Raw genomic sequence first — 16,707 nt, 5'->3', positions numbered from 1 at the left:
GTTATTTTATGAAAAAAAAGCGATTTAGATGTAAAACGACAGGCGGGTTCAAATCCATCGGAAAATAAATCAAACCCTTGCCTTTAGACGCCTCGCTCATTACACTATTGGTACTCGTCACCGGTTAGAAACTTGAAATTTTGAAACCAAAAACCCTTTCTAATATAGGAAAGACTATTAAATACTAAAAATATCTCTCTATGGAGCACACTGCTATAAATGATTGCAGTCAACAAAATAACATCAACCAAATAATTTTAAGGGTTAAGCGTCTGGAAAATACGGAGTACACCCGAGTATTTTTTCAGACGCAAGACCAAAAAAGGCGGCACAAAAAATAAATTATAACCATATTGCGAAGCTCAAAAACGGAAGGTTGCTCCGAATTTTGTCAACGTCAACATCTAAATAACAAAATAAAATCGAAAGAGACTATCATTTGAGCACACCCAGTCTTTTGGTAACAAAGAAGTTAAGTGTGCAGGAAGACATACCCAAAAACTGTAGGTTCCCTCGCCTTGCAATGATTTAAAAAAAAAAAAATTAAAAAACCGCTAGAGTACAAGAAACAAAACGATGTTTTTACTCTATCCAAAACTGTTTCAGTGTAACCAGACAACAGGTAATATAATAGTTTGTAATGCAAAGAGGATAAAAGTCAAACATCAACAACGTATAACTGCTGAAACTAAATTTAATTTAATAAACAATATCTTACAGATAATCTTGAATTGAAAAAATGAATAAGGTAAAAATATAAAAAAACAACGTACAAATAAAAAAATAATAAAATTTTTGAGAAATTAGAAGGTAGCAATAAGACTTAAAATAAAAAATTTGAATTATTAGAATAACTGCCTAAATTGGCTATCTCAATATGTTCATGAACTAGAAATATTTCCTATATACTAAAAATAGACATTTGTTTCTGTTACTGTGTGTTGAAATAGACACTATTTTTTTTAAACACGCTAAGTGTAAAAAAACTAAAAATAGAATAGTACCAGCTGTACCATACTATTCATTCAAACAATACAAGGTGGATCTGCTATGATTATAAAGGAGAATATTAAACATTATAAAGTCTTTATGTATGAAACTTGCAAAACAAGCAATATTATACATTTTAGAAGTTGAAAAATATCATCGCAAAGGGTAAAAAGGAAGTATTAACCCTTATACATGTTTCTCTGAACAATTATATATGAAGCAGTATTGTTTATAGAACAATACCCCAACATCAAAACACCTGAAATAAACTACCTATGAGAAATTAAGGAGCACTTAACAACAAAAATAGAAAAATGGTAACAAAGCAAAGCACTAGCTGATTAAAACTGTACTAAATGAACTGGGTCAAGAACTTAAACAGAAAATTAGTATTGCAAAAAATTAAATATTTTCTCAAGAACTTTTTATGAAAGTAAAGAAAATGCAGTGGTTGTTTGGACGACAATCTAAAATAACACTGCACAGTAATAAATTTAATATAATAATACATTTTTATTATATAAACAAATTTTGAAGATAGATTAATATCAAATTTAGTAAGAGTACAATGTTAAAACACTATATACTTTCACAAATTACATTTTTATAAGAAAATTTAATGAAATCAATTATAGTTAATATATAATACAATATTCAGATTGTTAAAAACAGTGTATTTTTGGGTATAATATAAAATACAAATATAAAAAATAATAAATTAATTAAAACACATATTCAAACTAACAAAAACTTATGAACTACTTGACAATTCACAAATTCTTTTCTCTAAAGCACTAACTAAATTCTTGTACATATTCAGTGTTTCCAATGGTGTATTTCCATAAAAATCCTTCTTTTCATTTTCTTCTGATGTATTAGACTTTATCTGCTTCTCCATCTGTTGTACATAATATGATAATAAGGAATATCTAGCTTCTAAATCTAATACTTCTAAATTTTCTATTTTTAAAACTGCTTTTTCTTCGTCACTATTTAAAATTCTAGGAATATGCTTAGTAGGTTTTAAGATTTTTTGCCTCACACATGCTTCAATATCAACAAAATCTGATAATGTATTGCTTTGTTTCTCTTTGAAATAGGAAAAAAATGGCTTTTCAATAACCTATAAATTTTTTATCACAAATACATATATATCAGAAAGGAATATAATTTACCTTGCATTCAATATTTTTATAGTTAAATGACTTTTTAAACTTCTCCTCACAATCTACTTGTTCCATTGATTTTTTCCTTTGTAAGGGTTTTCGGGCTAAAATGTTTAAATTTTCATATGCATTTTTTAATTCAATTTGATGTATGGTTTCTGTGTTTTCCATGTTATAACATTCAACTGATTCTTCTAATTTTGTTTCAACATCTGAGATTTTTTGTTCTTCAGTTAGAATAGGCACCTCCACTATTGGCTGTGGTGTTGGTTCGTTGGTGTCATCAGAATAATAGTGCATTATCATATCATGTAAATCTAATGTTCCATCTTCAAATTTTTTTAATAATTCATGGTAATTCCAGTTAAATTTATATTTAATAATTCCATTATTTTCAGGTATTTTAGTCTTTCTAGGTAATACCCGCATTTTCTTACAATATACTGTTTTCATTTGTGTATTAGTAACTTCCAAATTATTAGATGTCCATGTTAAAAATGGATTATCATTATTATCCTGATTTGGTGTTCTTTGTAGAAATATATTTGTACCAACGCTATAACCATAAGAACCTACAAATAATAAATATAATAAAATCTGTAATTAAATTAAGAAAAACATTACCTTTAAACACCATATCATTTATCTGTACTAATGGATTGGGCGTTTTTAAATCGACAATACGAATAAACATTTTATTTTGCAAGAACTCTTTTGGTATTTTATCATTAAAATCAAAATATAACAATTTTTCAGTAGAATTATTTAAATTCATTATGTGATATGTAAATAAACAAACGTTTTTTATTTTATGAACTTTTTCATCAAAGAAATAGGTTGATTACCAAACTATAACCCAAAATCTTCTAATATTTTTACTGAAAATGTCTTCTCAATGTACTACCTAGTAGGGGTGTCGGCCATCAAAAAAATTTCGATATTTTCATATTTAATATTAACCTTTAAAAATAAGTACCGATGTTCAAGGTTTTTAATTTTTTTTTTACCTATTCTGAAAAAATTTTGAATTGAAAAAATATCGATATAATTTCATTAGATATTTTTGCGGCATCCCTACAATATTGTCACATAAGTCAAATTTGGCGCGAAAGTGATCTACAATTGTTATACTGTTACTGATTACTGAGTAGTTACTGATTTTTGTTAATCATTTGTATTAATATTATATAAGGAAATATAATCTCGAAGGCTTTTTGCAAAATTTTGTTTCTAGAACAGTGATCTATAGAAATTGAAAATGTCACGTCGTGTAAGTGTTTTCTTTGATATAAAGGAAAATTGTAACATCGTATTTGTATTATGTAGCCTGACAATGATTCTCCTGCCCTAACACCACGTTCCAACGTATCGTCTCCTGCACAAGATATGGAACCTTTTGAAGATGAGGGTTTACTTGGTGATATGGATCTTAATGCTGAGGAAGAAGATGGAGAAGAGTTATTTGGCGATAATATGGAAAAGTAAACAAACAAATTTTATAATAAAAGTGAGCTTATGAAATATATACCATTTAAGCGATTATCGACCCATGCCTCATTTGGATCATTATGATGAACGCATTTTGGATGACGAAGAATATGATAATATATCAATATCCGGGAGATTGGCAGCAGAGCAAGAATTGAGGGCAAGAGATCGAGATATGGGAATTTTAAGGAGAGATGATAGAGAGCTCTTCTATGATAGAGAGGATGATGAAGACCCAAAACTTAAAAGGAGAATGGCAGAAAAAGCTGCTATTGGAGAACAGGAAGATCAGGTATGAAAGATTTATTGACATAAAAATTAGGCATATAGACTGAATATTTTTAGGAAATGATTGAATCAATAGAAAATTTGGAAGACACGAAAGGGTATAGTGTAAAAGATTGGGTTATTATGATGGGGCCAAGAACTGAGATTTCAAATAGATTTAAAAATTTTCTTAGAACATATGTGAGTAGTAAGGGGCAGTATGTTTATAAAGAAAGAATTAGGAGAATGTGTGAAAATAATCAGGTATTGCTATAAATATTTATTTGAGAAGTATATTTTTATAAATCATACAAATTACAGTCAAGTATTGTGGTAGAATTTCCTCATTTGGCTAACAAAGAGCATGTCTTGGCTTATTTTTTGCCAGAAGCACCATTTCAAATGTTAGAGATCTTTGATGAAGTTGCCAAAGATATAGTTTTGTCAATGTATCCTAGTTATGACAGAGTAACTAATGAAATTCATGTAAGAATATCTGATTTACCACTCATAGAGGAGTTGAGAACATTCAGGTAAGTGTTAAGTAATTTTTTTATTTGTTGATTGTTTTGTTACTTATGGTTAGAAAGCTCCATGTAAATCAGTTGGTGAGAACCTTGGCTGTAGTAACAGCCACTACAGGTGTGTTGCCACAATTATCTGTTGTAAAATTTGACTGCAACAAATGTGGATTCATCTTGGGACCCTTTACACAAACTCAGGATCATGAAGTGCAACCAGGAGCATGCCCTGAATGTCAAAGTAGTGGCCCTTTTACTGTAAATACAAGAACATTCTATATGTACTACCAATTAACATTTTGTTATTTCCAGATTAACATGGAGCAGACTATTTATAGAAATTATCAAAAAGTCACACTGCAAGAATCTCCAGGGCGTATACCAGCTGGAAGAGTCCCCAGATCTAAAGATTGTATTTTATTGGCTGATTTATGTGATAGAGCCAAACCTGGAGATGAAGTAGATGTAACAGGAATATACACTAACAGTTATGATGGCTCATTAAACATAGATAATGGATTCCCTGTATTTTCTACAGTTATTTTTGCTAATCATTTAGTTGTTAAAGATTGTAAGCAAATTGTCCAATCCCTCACTGATGATGATATTAGTGCTATAATAAAAATGAGTAAAGACCATCGAATTGCTGATCGAATAATTTCTTCTATAGCACCATCCATTTATGGCCATGACTACATTAAAAGGGCTTTAGCTCTTAGTTTATTTGGAGGTGAACCTAAAAATCCTGGTAGGTCAATATAGTTTTCCTTCATAATGGAACATTTCGACTTTACTTTGTACAATATATAGGACAAAAACATAAAGTTAGAGGTGACATCAATGTTTTGATATGTGGAGATCCTGGCACAGCCAAGTCACAATTTTTAAAATTTGTGGAAAAAATAGCTCCCAGAGCAGTTTTCACAACAGGACAGGGGGCTAGCGCCGTAGGTCTGACAGCTTATGTAAGGCGTAACCCTACTACCAAAGAATGGACATTGGAAGCAGGAGCATTAGTGCTTGCTGATCAGGGTGTCTGTCTAATCGACGAATTTGATAAGGTGATATAACTGATTTGGTATTTGATGACAATTAAAATTTTATTATTGTAGATGAATGATCAAGATAGAACATCGATTCACGAAGCTATGGAACAGCAATCTATATCTATATCAAAAGCTGGCATAGTTACCAGTCTTCAGGCTAGATGTTCGGTGATAGCTGCGGCAAATCCCATCGGAGGCCGTTATGATGCGAGTATGACTTTTACAGAAAACGTAAACTTGTCAGATCCTATTCTATCACGATTTGATATACTTTGTGTTGTTAGAGACGAAATTGATCCAATTCAAGATCAGCATTTAGCAAGGTATTACTGGTAATACATTTTAATACAATATTTAAAAATTATTGAAATTTACAGGTTTGTGGTGAATTCGCATATATCTCATCACCCTGCCAACAAAAACGTTGAACAAACAGAAATCGAGAGTGAGTTGCAAATGCCCCAGGACATATTGAAGAAGTATCTTGTATACGCAAGAGAAAATATCCATCCTAAACTGCAGAATATGGATCAGGATAAAGTAGCTAACATATATAGTCAGTTGAGACAGGAATCTTTAGTAAGTTCGTGCATATATGAATCACAGTAAAAGGTCCTTATTCGCGGGGTTTATGTTCTATAAATATTTCGCTAATACATAACTCATGCTAATTTGTATGGAATAATGGTATACTTGTGAACAGTGAGTAAATAAAATGATTATTGTTCATTTAAGAATAAAATTGATTGATCAGTTTTCTTGAAGAAATCGCACAAGCATCTGCAATTCTTACATTTTCGTTTACATTATTGGACGTTATACATCGAGGACAAAGCAGAATTGTGTTCTTTAGTCAAAATTATTGTAACAAAGGAATAAGTTTAATCAAAAAAATCACTAGCCACAACAATATTTAGTACGCAGACGGTAGTATTTCAAGCGTTTTTTTATATTAGTCCATTTAGTAACAGTCTATAAATGTTGCCGCGTGCCATAGGTGCCCAAAAAAAGCCGATACCAACCAAATACTGAATCCTTTAAGACTGGTTTTGTGAATAAAGAAATTATTATCCAAGAATACGTAATTATATATACATAATTATATCCAAGAACCCAATCGCAATTGTTGAAAGCTGCAAATAAGATAACCGTCAATAAGGAGCTTCTACTGTTGTCAATAGTAATATTTTAGTATTGAGTATTAATGATAACTGTGTTTCTTAAGGCAACTGGCAGTCTTCCGATTACAGTACGTCACATCGAAAGTATAATACGAATGAGCGAGGCTCATGCTAGGATGCATCTACGGGAGTACGTTCAAGAAGAAGACGTTAATATGGCTGTGAGAATGATGTTAGAGAGTTTTGTAGAAACTCAAAAGTATAGTGTCATGAAATCTATGAAACAGGTAGGTGTTGATCTGTGTTCATTAATTTTAACTTATCTGAGTTTTTTTTATTACAGATCTTCCAGAAATATTTGTCCTTTAAGAAGGACCATAGTGAGTTGCTATTCTATATTTTGAGACAACTAGCTCAAGATCAACTTTCATTCCAACGAGCTACCAATGAGATTGATGCTCTGACAATTGAAATTGATGAAAAAGATCTCATTGATAAAGTAAGTTAATTTTTATTTATGGATTTATATAAACTGGCTAATAATATTCTATTAATAATTTCAGGCTAAGCAAATTGATATACGGGATCTTACGCCGTTCTACAAAAGCAAAATATTCGAAAGTAATCATTTCACGTACGACCCTAAAAGGAAAGTTATTATTCACACTGTGCCAGAGACCATAACCGAAGACTAATATTTTTGTTTTATATTAAGTTTTAATGTTTTAATCATATTAGGTATTTTGTACTGTTTTGGCATCACATGAGACCTTTTTGTTTTTATCTGCTTATATAATATTGCAGTAAGTATCACTGACTGAAATTCAAATCACATAAAATCACTATTAATATTTATGTTGTAAGATATCCAGAATAATTGTTTTAGTGCTTATACACATTTTTATAGAAAATAAACAGTTTTACAATATTGACTTATTATATTAGATCAGATTAGACGATTTTGCTCATTTTATCCTTAGGACTTACACGATCGCTCATATCTCTGCTATTAGCTTCCGGATTGGAGTGTTTATTGACAAAAACTAACCGAAGTTTCCCAATCGTTATATATTGCATTCTTAGAACGTGTATATAGTCGAAAGCGAATGTCATCAAAAACGACAACCGCAAGTTTTCCACATCTAATGCGCTCCACCATTAGCTGGTGTAACACAAAATCCTTAAAATATATGAAGTAATTGAAATAACAAAACAAAAATATGAGTTATTAACAGTTTAGATTCATCATTTTGATCTAGTTCAGTTCCAACCTTCGTAGATTGAAGACATATTTTCAGTACGACTTGAAACGGGAAAGGAAATTTTGTTACGGATGCCTGGTCGAAGAGACCCGCAGGAATAAGCGAGTTGGACTGGTTATGTGGAGACTGCCTCTGGGCTACCCACTAAACCTCACCCTATCGGTTGATCCTATGACCCTAACTGATACTTCTTACCATTAGTAAGAAGGGTGCCCATTAAGAGACACAAGGGCCAGGCAAGCACATGGCGTCGTTATCACACCATGCAGCTCGCGGCACCTGAGTCAATTGCTAACCGGAGAAGGTCAAGACAATTTGGAGTTAGAGCATGACGGGGCAGTGTCGGCTGTGATATAATAAGGCCACAAACAGCCGAATGAGTTATTTGCCTAAAATATCGGCCAGGTCGGTAATACATCTATTTTCCGAGAGACGAAGAGTGGAGAAATATCTCGAGTAGACCTCGAATATAAAATCGTGAACTTGGGGGACGTCTGTTTCTCAATGAATTTGATTATTCCTGACGAACCAGGGGGCATTGATTATTCTTCTGAGAATTTTGTTCTGAAAAACTTGAAGACATTCTACCTGGCCAGGTGAGACGTATTTAGATAGACGTTGGAGCCGTGTAGAACGACTGATCGAACCAGCATCTTGTACAGGAGAGATTTTGCTGGCCCGGTTGATGAGCTGGAACAGCAAATTGACAATACCTTGACCTTTCTGGAAGGATCTTTGAATCTGGGAGTTGCACCTAAACATGCGATCGAAGACAAGACCGAGATAGGTGGCTTCTTGTGACCATGGGATTTCGGCGTTCTCGATTTTAAGTCGCGAAATGCTCGGTGCAAAACTTTTCTTGTGGAAGAAGATGGTCTGGATTTTCTGTGGGTTGACTTGCATCCTCCAGAAATGTAACCACTGGACCATCTCATCGAGTTGTGTTTGGAGTCTGCCTTGGATGAGCGGTGTTACTATTGAAGAGGCAAAGTAAGCAGTGTCGTCTGCGTAAAAGACTTCCTCAACTTGTGGTCTCTTAGGGATATAAATAAATCGGGTGCCAGGGGGGAGCCTTGTGGAACACCTGCGTCGATGGTTTTCCGGTTAGAGAGAATATCTTTAATCTTCACCTGGAACGATCGTCCTGACAGAAATTATTTGATAAGAGCGGTTAGGTAATCGGGTAGACCAAATTGAATGAATTTCACCACTAAGCCTTTGTGTGAAACCTTGTCAAAGGCTTTGGTTAGGTCCAAGAAGACCGCTCCAAGTTTTACACGCCGGTTAAAAGCACAGTTGATGTTTGCGGCCAGCCGATGCCTGATGAACGGCTGAGTGTTTGGCTTGGAACCCGAATTGCTCATCTGGAATGATATTGTTTGTCTTCGTAAAATTATTAAGAGCATTACTTAATTAATTACTCTTCCAGCTATCTTGAAAGTGGAACTTAGTAGGCTGATAAGTCAGTAGTCAGAAGGTGATGACTTAGCTCCTTTTTTGGAAATAACTGCGATGAATCGATGAATGTATTTTTCCATGTGGATGGGAAGTGTTGCTGCCTCAGAATGGTGTTGATGAAATTAGTTATTTCAGCGAGCTGCGTGTAGGGAAGTTTTTTTCAGTTGGGCTGTCGAAATATTATCCAAACCCGGGGCCTTCTTGTTCTGAATCTTGTTGATCATTTGCGTGAATATTAGGTGGTCAGAAGATAACTTGGAGGCACTTGATAGTGAACGGAGTTGGCTTTCCTAATGATTTCGTTGTTCTCGACAACGTTTATATTTGTAACAGGAGGGAGGCGTTCTACCTGGGCCTCATAGGTTTTAGCTAGGAGCTTGGCCTTTTCGTGACCGGTGACTGCGAAAGTTCTTGTCTCCGCTGACTTCATGGTAATATGATGTTTGCAAGTGACACCAGAAAGTTGGGGGGCCACCCAGGCTTTGCTTTACTTTGAGAGTTTGAATAAGATGGAACTTCGAATGATGAATTCTGATAGGTGGACTAGATGTCCCGAGTGAGCTTCGATACAGCACGCTCGAGTTGGTCAGGTTGATCAATCTTCGGTATTGGTCAGGATTCCAGGAGAATTTCTTGATATCTGTTCGAGTCGGTTTTCTTCCTGGCTTTGAAGCGAGGAATTTCTATTGCACAACAGTCCCTGAGAGTTAATATAAACGGATGATAGTCCGAGTGTATCTCGTCGATCAGTTCTGTGCTAGCTCTCGAAGAGAACGGTCGTGTCCGGTCCGCCGAACCTACCTGCGCTTCTGAGAATTATCCGAAACTTTCTCTGAGACGGTCGATCCGTTATCACTTTTCCACCAGTGCCTACGCCAAAATAGCGTCTGTAAGCGCCGAAAAGGCGCATTTACAGACAAGGCAATGGCGTCATGTACGTCAGAGCCGACGTCGCCTCCTGACCATTATCCTAGCTTTCCTAATTCTAATGGACCATCTTCCGAAGACAGCCGAGATTTGCTCATAGAAGATTTAAGAAAACAGAATGAAGACCTGCGAAACAAGATAGCCGAAGTGAAAATGTTCGCTCAAGCACAGACAGACGCCCTGAACAAGCAGACGGAAAAGCTGGAAAAGAGCGAAAAGGCTTCCGAAGATCTTAAAGGAGAAATCAAAATTCTCACTGCTACAATTACAGATTTCATAAATTATCAAAAAGATGCTATAGAAATAAAGACTCCCGCTGCCACAGATACCCAGACCCAGACACCAGCTAAACCGGCACAGCGGTCAGACCAAACTGAAAACCCAGGCAACAAGGGGAAACAGGCAACTTCTTCCAAATCACAACCCAATCCGGTAGCCAAGCCGGCCATGCAATCTACCCAATTGAAAGCCAGGTCTAAGGTGCAGCCTTCGATTACAAAATTTGCCACCAGACCAGTGCAAAACAAGCCGACCACCAGGACGGTCTTACAGCCACTACCGAAACAAGTTACCACAAGACCAACCCAGCCTGCGCAGCTAAGTAGCCAGGCCACTAAACAAACCTTAACCTCCACAGCAAAAACAGTGCCAACCGTTTCGGCGACTGTTTCTCAAACTCCCCCAAAGGAAAAAAAATCGCCTATAGTGCTCCGTGACAAGAAGAGGTTCATGGAGCTCATTAGAATTGCTAAGGCACAGTCAATCGATATTATAACCCGAAACAAAAAGGAGGGCATTTTCTTATTCGTCACCACAAGCGACGATTACCGAAATCTCACTACCTTGCTCGAGGAAAGGAATTACGCTTACCATTCCTTCTGTCATCCGGAGGAGAGAGCATTCCGGGTAATAATAAGAAACATCCCAGAATCACTCTGCATTGACGAGGTACGTGAACTTCTCTTTGATCAAGGCTTCCATCCCAAATTTGTGTAAAAATGGAAATTAAAATCCTGGATAGAACTACCAATTGTTCAGGTAGTTGTCCCTCGCGAAGTGCGACAGATCATATATATGACTGTTGCGACCTTCAGATGTTTTCAATTTTCCCACAATTCTTAGTAGCCCACAGATCTACTCGAGGCGTTGCACGTACCTGAAATTAGCATCCACGGTGAGGTGGCAACAAGTGGTACTGACAGAGGGTACGACGTGGCAACCTCGGGTGTAAAGCTAGGGGATGACGCGACGCCTCGAGGTTCTTTTCCATTCCTGACTCTGAGAGTGATCAGACTTGTCGACTGTTCGTAGCACCTGAAGGTAACCCTGCCACGTGCATTTCTTTCTTTTTAAATTCTTATAATGTGATTTTGTTTAGTGTTTAGTATCTTGTTTATTATTTAATATATGTTCGTCTAAAAATAAATATTTCTTCTGCTTTGATTAGATTCCATTTGTACCGAAATAAATCGCCAAATATTTTGTCTTTATCTAACCGCACCTGTACCCTAAATTGGTGACCCCGACGTGCGACATCGTGTTATATTCCACATTTTTTTTTTCTGGTTTATTTTCGTTTCCGGACTCTTGAAGGTTTAGTTATTTTTGTTTTGCGACGCCATTTTGTTGTTTTTTTATTCGTTGTAAAGCATCATGTCGGCTTCAAACATCAGATTGCCTGCGGTCAATCCGAACGATCCAAAGATGTAGTTCCTGCAGGTCGAGTGGACCTTGAAACACGTAGGGATAACCACAACTGCAGAAAAGTTTGAAATCGTAGGGGCAGCGCTGGACCCCATCTATACTCAGGAAGTGCGCGGCCTCTTGTTTAATCCCCCACCGGAAGCTGAAACTCCATTCAGCAAATTAAAAGAGGCGCGCCGGGAATGCTTAGGACTGTTAATCCAGAACCGGACACGACACCTCCTCGAACGGGAAGAAATCGGTGACCGCACCCCATCGCAGTTTCTCCGTCGGTTACAATCACTAGCAGGGGATGCGGAGGGCCCCGATATCATTAAAGTAATGTGGATGAACCAATTAGACCCCATTACCCGAGATGGTATCGCGGCGCAGCAAGGGAGTACCAATCTGGAAGACCTGGCGAAAATCGCGGACAACATTAAAGACTCTATAGGCCCGTGGCGGCCAGCAGGCGGTACGGCACCGACGAATAATTCAGAGAGCCAAGTGGCGGTGGAGTTCGCTCGGTTGAGGCTGCAGATTCACGGGCTGCAAGCCAAAGTTGACGAGGTAGCAGAGCACCAACGCGCGTCGTTCCATAACCGGTCATCGTCGCGCTCGTCAAGTCGTGCCCGATCGTCATCGCGCTCTTCAAGTCGCGACCGGTCTCGTATTCGCGGTTGCGAGCTCTACTATGGTTTGTGCTGGTATCATTACAATTACGCCGAAAGGGCACGATGCAGGAGCGGGGCAGGTGCAGACCGGGGTGATGTTACGATAGAAGCCCAAGCACGAATGCGGGAAACCAGCCGGGCGGTCACTAATGGCGGCAAGTGACGGCCATCATATCACGCGCCGCCTGTTCGTCAAAGACCGGAACAGCAACCAGGAATTCCTGGTGGATACAGAAGCGGATTTGTGCGTGCTTCTTCGGTGATTGGTGAACGAACATAAAAAAACGAACTACGATCTGACTGCGGCGAACAGCAGTGTCATAGCGTCGTATGGCTTTAAGACAATGACTTTAAACCTCGGTTTACGACTCGATTTTCCATAGAGTTTCGTTATTGCGGATGTGTCGCGGCCTATTATCGGGGTTGATTTTATTGTTCATTACGACTTCTTAGTTGATCTGCAAAACAGGAAATTGGTGGACCGGAATACGCGTATGAGTGTCAACGAGAGACAACCGCAGTACGAAAATATCGCGAGTATAAAACTCATAAACAACAGTTCGCGATATCACGACATCCTACAGAAGTTCCCGGAAATACTCGACCCGAGCGTGTAAAACGGCCCCCGTAAAACACGCGACGGTACACCATATAAACACGACACCCGGACCTTCAGTAGCTGCGAAACCACGACGCCTAGCTCCAGACCGACTAACCGACAACCTGTTTCTTTAACTTCCAGCAGCCTTTTAAATCTTCGAAATGGCTGTTCCGAAATCGCTTATACTGATGACATGGAATACAAATAGCTTACGCGGAAAGCAAGCAGAATTGGAAGACGTCATGACATTCTATGACGTCGACATCATTCTCATCCAGGAAACTTTCCTGAAACCTTCGCATCGTCTCTCTTTCGAACACTTTTGTGTCTACAGAAACGATAGAACTCCGGCTCGATGCGGTGGAACCGCCATTCTCGTCAGAAAAGGAGTCAAACACGAGCTCCTACCCTCGTTATCAGTAAACAACTTCGAAACAACCTCCATTAAAATCGATATCCAAGAACGTCCCTTCGTGATTACATCCCTGTACAGGAAATCTTCTGCATTCAACTGTACCGAATACCGATCACTCGTCGAAGGAAAATTTCCAAAAATAATAGGTGGCGATTTCAACGCCCACCACCCCACCTTGGGAGTGTTCCAGAGCGAATTCCGCAGGTAACGCCATCGTAGCTCTAAGTGCAGATCTGGGCTACGGTCTTGCCCTGCCAAATGAATCCACCCATCACCCTAGTGCAGTTTCTCAAGGCGCAGCAAGAGTCCTTGATTTTTTTATTCTTCAAGACGTAAATCGCCCTTCCGAAGTTCGAGTCCTTGACGAACTAGACTCTGATCATCGTCCAGCCCTTTTCAAACCCGCAAACTGCGCCACCACACATGCCCCACTAAGATTCAGGAAAAAGACCAACTGGAAAAATGACCAATCTCTTCTCCTGAAATCCGATCCAATTCCGAAAATTAACACACCAGAATTGCTCAAGGAAGCGGTAATTCAAAATTCAGCCACAGTCAAAATTTCATCACAATCCCTGCCGTGGAAAAACAAATTTCCCGCTTCTCTTAAACGTGAAACTCGTATCAAAAACGATTTATGCAGATTAGCTCGATTCACCTTTGATGCTGAAGACAAAAAGGAGGCGAACAGAGCATGCAAAGGGGTAAGTGCGACCGTCTCGATTTGGCGAGCAATGAAATGGAACTCATTTCTCGCGGACCAAAGACTGGATGGCCCCCTTCCTTCTGGCGTATCTCCAAATGCCTCGTGGGGAAGACGCACAATGTCATCCCCCCCTGAAGTTAGCGGTTACAGGAAATTTCGCAGTCACTGACCAAGAAAAAGTCAAGCTCCTTGCAGAGACCTACGAAACTCAAACGAAATGCCTCCCACTCGCAGAGAAGCAGAGCAGTTCTTCTGCGCGGCAGGAAAAGCGCGAAAGCCGAATTGTTCATCTGGAATGATTTTTTCCTTTGTGAAAGAGTTGAGAGCGTAGAGTATTGCCCTCTCGGCAAGCTTCGAAATGGCGCTGAGAAGGCTGATAGGTCTGTAATCAGATGGAGATGATTTTGCTCCTTTCTTGGGTATAACCGTTATATGTGCGTGGTTCCAAGACGCCGGGAAATGTTACAGCCTCATGATGGAGTTAATGATGTTTGCCAGTTCTGCGAGCTGCTCATGCCGGAGCTTTTTTAACTGGGTAATCGATATTCCATCGAAACCTGGAGATTTTTTGGTTTGAAGTTTGCCGATCATAGTCTGTAGAGACTTTAGAGACACGAAATGGTTGAGAAGAAAGGCTTGGGTTACTGGTCTTTTGATGGAGTTGGATTCGTTGATGACAGTGTCATTGTCTTTAGCTTTAGTGTTCTCTGCGGGCGGGAGGCATTTCATTTGAGCTTCGTAGGTCTCTGCAAGGAGCTCGACTTTTGCTTGGGCAGTGACTGCGAAATTTCCTGTAACCGTTGACTTCAGGGGGGGATAACATTGTGCGTCTTCCCCACGAGGCATTTGGAGACACGCCACAAGGAAGGGGGGTCATCCAGACTTTGGTTCGCGAGAAATGAGTTCCATTTCATTGCTCGTCAATTCGAGACGGCCGCCCTTACCCCCTTGCATGCTTTGTTCGCCTCCCTTTTGTCTGCAACGTCAAGGGTGAATCGAGCTAATCTGCATAAAACGATTTTGGTGCGAATTTCACGTTTTCACGTTTCAAGAGAAGCGGGAAGGTTGTTTTTCCACGGCTGGGGTTGTGATGAAATTTTGAGTGTGGCAGATTCGTGAGCAGACTGAATATCAGGAGTTAGCTTGAGTACGGCTTCCTCGAGCTGTTCTGGTGTGTTAATTTTCGGACATGGATCGGATTTCAGGAGAAGAGATTGGTAATTTTTCCAGTCGGTCTTTTTCCTGAATCTTGTTAGTGGAACTTGAGTGGTGGCGCACTTTCCGAGTTTGAGAAGAACCGGACGAAGATCAGAGTCTAGTTCGTCAAGGACTCGAACTTCGGAAGGGCGATTTACGTCTTGAAGAATAAAGAAATCAAGGACTCTTGCTGCGCCTTGAGAAACTGCACTAGGGTGATGGGTGGGTTCATTTGGCAGGGCAAGACCGTAGCACAGATCTACACTTAGAGCTACGATGGCGTTACCTGCGGAATTCGCTTCCCAAGGTGGGGTGGTGGGCGTTGAAATCGCCACCTATTATTTTTGGAAATTTTCCTTCGACGAGTGATCGGTATTCGGTACAGTTGAATGCAGAAGATTTCCTGTACAGGGATGTAATCACGAAGGGACGTTCTTGGATATCGATTTTAATGGAGGTTGTTTCGAAGTTGTTTACTGATAACGAGGGTAGGAGCTAGTGTTTGACTTCTTTTCTGACGAGAATGGCGGTTCCACCGCATCGAGCCGGAGTTCTATCGTTTCTGTAGACACAAAAGTGTTCGAAAGAGAGACGATGCGAAGGTTTCGGGAAAGTTTCCTGGATGAGAACGATGTCGAGGTCATAGAATGTCATGATATCTTCCAATTCTGCTTGCTTTCCGCGTAAGCTGTTTGCATTCCATGTCATCGGTATAAGAGATTTCGAAACAGCCATTTCGAAGAATTAATAGGCTGCTGGAAGTTAAAGAAGCAGATAAATGTTGCCGCTTAGGCGGCGACATTTGGGAAAAGACGAGCAAGTTAGGGAGCCAGGGCGATCACTTGCAGGAAAGCCTGTGGGTCAGTAAACGCCTGCATTGGGGAGTTAAGGACCGGTGTATTGGTTGGAGCAGGAGTTTGAGTAGGAGCAGGCTGGTTGGCGTTGGCTAGTTTTTGGGATAGCTTCCTACCACCTTGGTTACTCCATGCAGAACCTTGTGGAAGCCTGGATTCGGTCGGAATTTTTGGTTTTCTTGGAGCAGGACGGCAGCTGCAACCGGTGAAATTTGCGGCATGAATTTCACCGCAATTGCTGCACTTTGGAGGTGCTTCTGGGATTTTGATACAGTATCTAGTGTCGTGATGCCCGGCACATTTGACGCACCGTGGGGGGGGGGCTTGGCAA

The 16,707-nt window shown here is 39.1% G+C and overlaps 2 protein-coding genes across 2 annotated transcripts; one reads left to right on the top strand and one right to left on the bottom strand.

The window, feature by feature from the left end:
- Positions 1 to 681: 681 nt before the first annotated feature.
- Positions 682 to 3,036, bottom strand: LOC143191190 (uncharacterized). The gene is made up of 3 exons (XM_076396010.1): positions 2,781 to 3,036; positions 2,166 to 2,728; positions 682 to 2,113 (listed from the first exon to the last, which is right to left on the bottom strand). The coding sequence occupies exons 1-3, from the start codon at positions 2,929 to 2,931 to the stop codon at positions 1,742 to 1,744; spliced, it is 1,086 nt and encodes a 361-aa protein (XP_076252125.1). The 5' UTR covers positions 2,932 to 3,036; the 3' UTR covers positions 682 to 1,741.
- Positions 3,037 to 3,243: 207 nt separating this feature from the next.
- Positions 3,244 to 7,527, top strand: Mcm2 (DNA replication licensing factor Mcm2). Its single transcript, XM_076394184.1, has 13 exons — positions 3,244 to 3,426; positions 3,483 to 3,637; positions 3,693 to 3,936; positions 3,990 to 4,175; positions 4,233 to 4,444; positions 4,498 to 4,690; positions 4,745 to 5,180; positions 5,243 to 5,493; positions 5,545 to 5,801; positions 5,856 to 6,057; positions 6,704 to 6,886; positions 6,943 to 7,098; positions 7,163 to 7,527. The coding sequence occupies exons 1-13, from the start codon at positions 3,415 to 3,417 to the stop codon at positions 7,292 to 7,294; spliced, it is 2,619 nt and encodes an 872-aa protein (XP_076250299.1). The 5' UTR covers positions 3,244 to 3,414; the 3' UTR covers positions 7,295 to 7,527.
- Positions 7,528 to 16,707: the final 9,180 nt, after the last annotated feature.

This window comes from Rhynchophorus ferrugineus, unplaced genomic scaffold, assembly GCF_030347505.1.
Source record: "Rhynchophorus ferrugineus isolate W39M unplaced genomic scaffold, kcgeb_rfMv2 rfM2, whole genome shotgun sequence".
Taxonomy (NCBI): Eukaryota; Metazoa; Arthropoda; class Insecta; order Coleoptera; family Curculionidae; genus Rhynchophorus; species Rhynchophorus ferrugineus.
The sequence above is the reverse complement of the archived record's forward strand: the minus strand, read 5'-3'. Positions and strand labels throughout refer to the sequence as shown.

What these genes read in the sequence shown, in the direction of transcription:
- LOC143191190 (XM_076396010.1), bottom strand. Translation starts at nt 2,931, where the DNA reads ATGAATTTAAATAATTCTACTGAAAAATTGTTATATTTTGATTTTAAT. An exon ending in AAATGATATGGTGTTTAAAG is followed by an intron (nt 2,729 to 2,780) that starts GTAATGTTTTTC and finishes TATTATTTGTAG; the next exon opens with GTTCTTATGGTTATAGCGTT. An exon ending in ATAAAAATATTGAATGCAAG is followed by an intron (nt 2,114 to 2,165) that starts GTAAATTATATT and finishes AAAAATTTATAG; the next exon opens with GTTATTGAAAAGCCATTTTT.
- Mcm2 (XM_076394184.1), top strand. An exon ending in TTGGAGAACAGGAAGATCAG is followed by an intron (nt 3,937 to 3,989) that starts GTATGAAAGATT and finishes GAATATTTTTAG; the next exon opens with GAAATGATTGAATCAATAGA. An exon ending in AAAGTAGTGGCCCTTTTACT is followed by an intron (nt 4,691 to 4,744) that starts GTAAATACAAGA and finishes TGTTATTTCCAG; the next exon opens with ATTAACATGGAGCAGACTAT.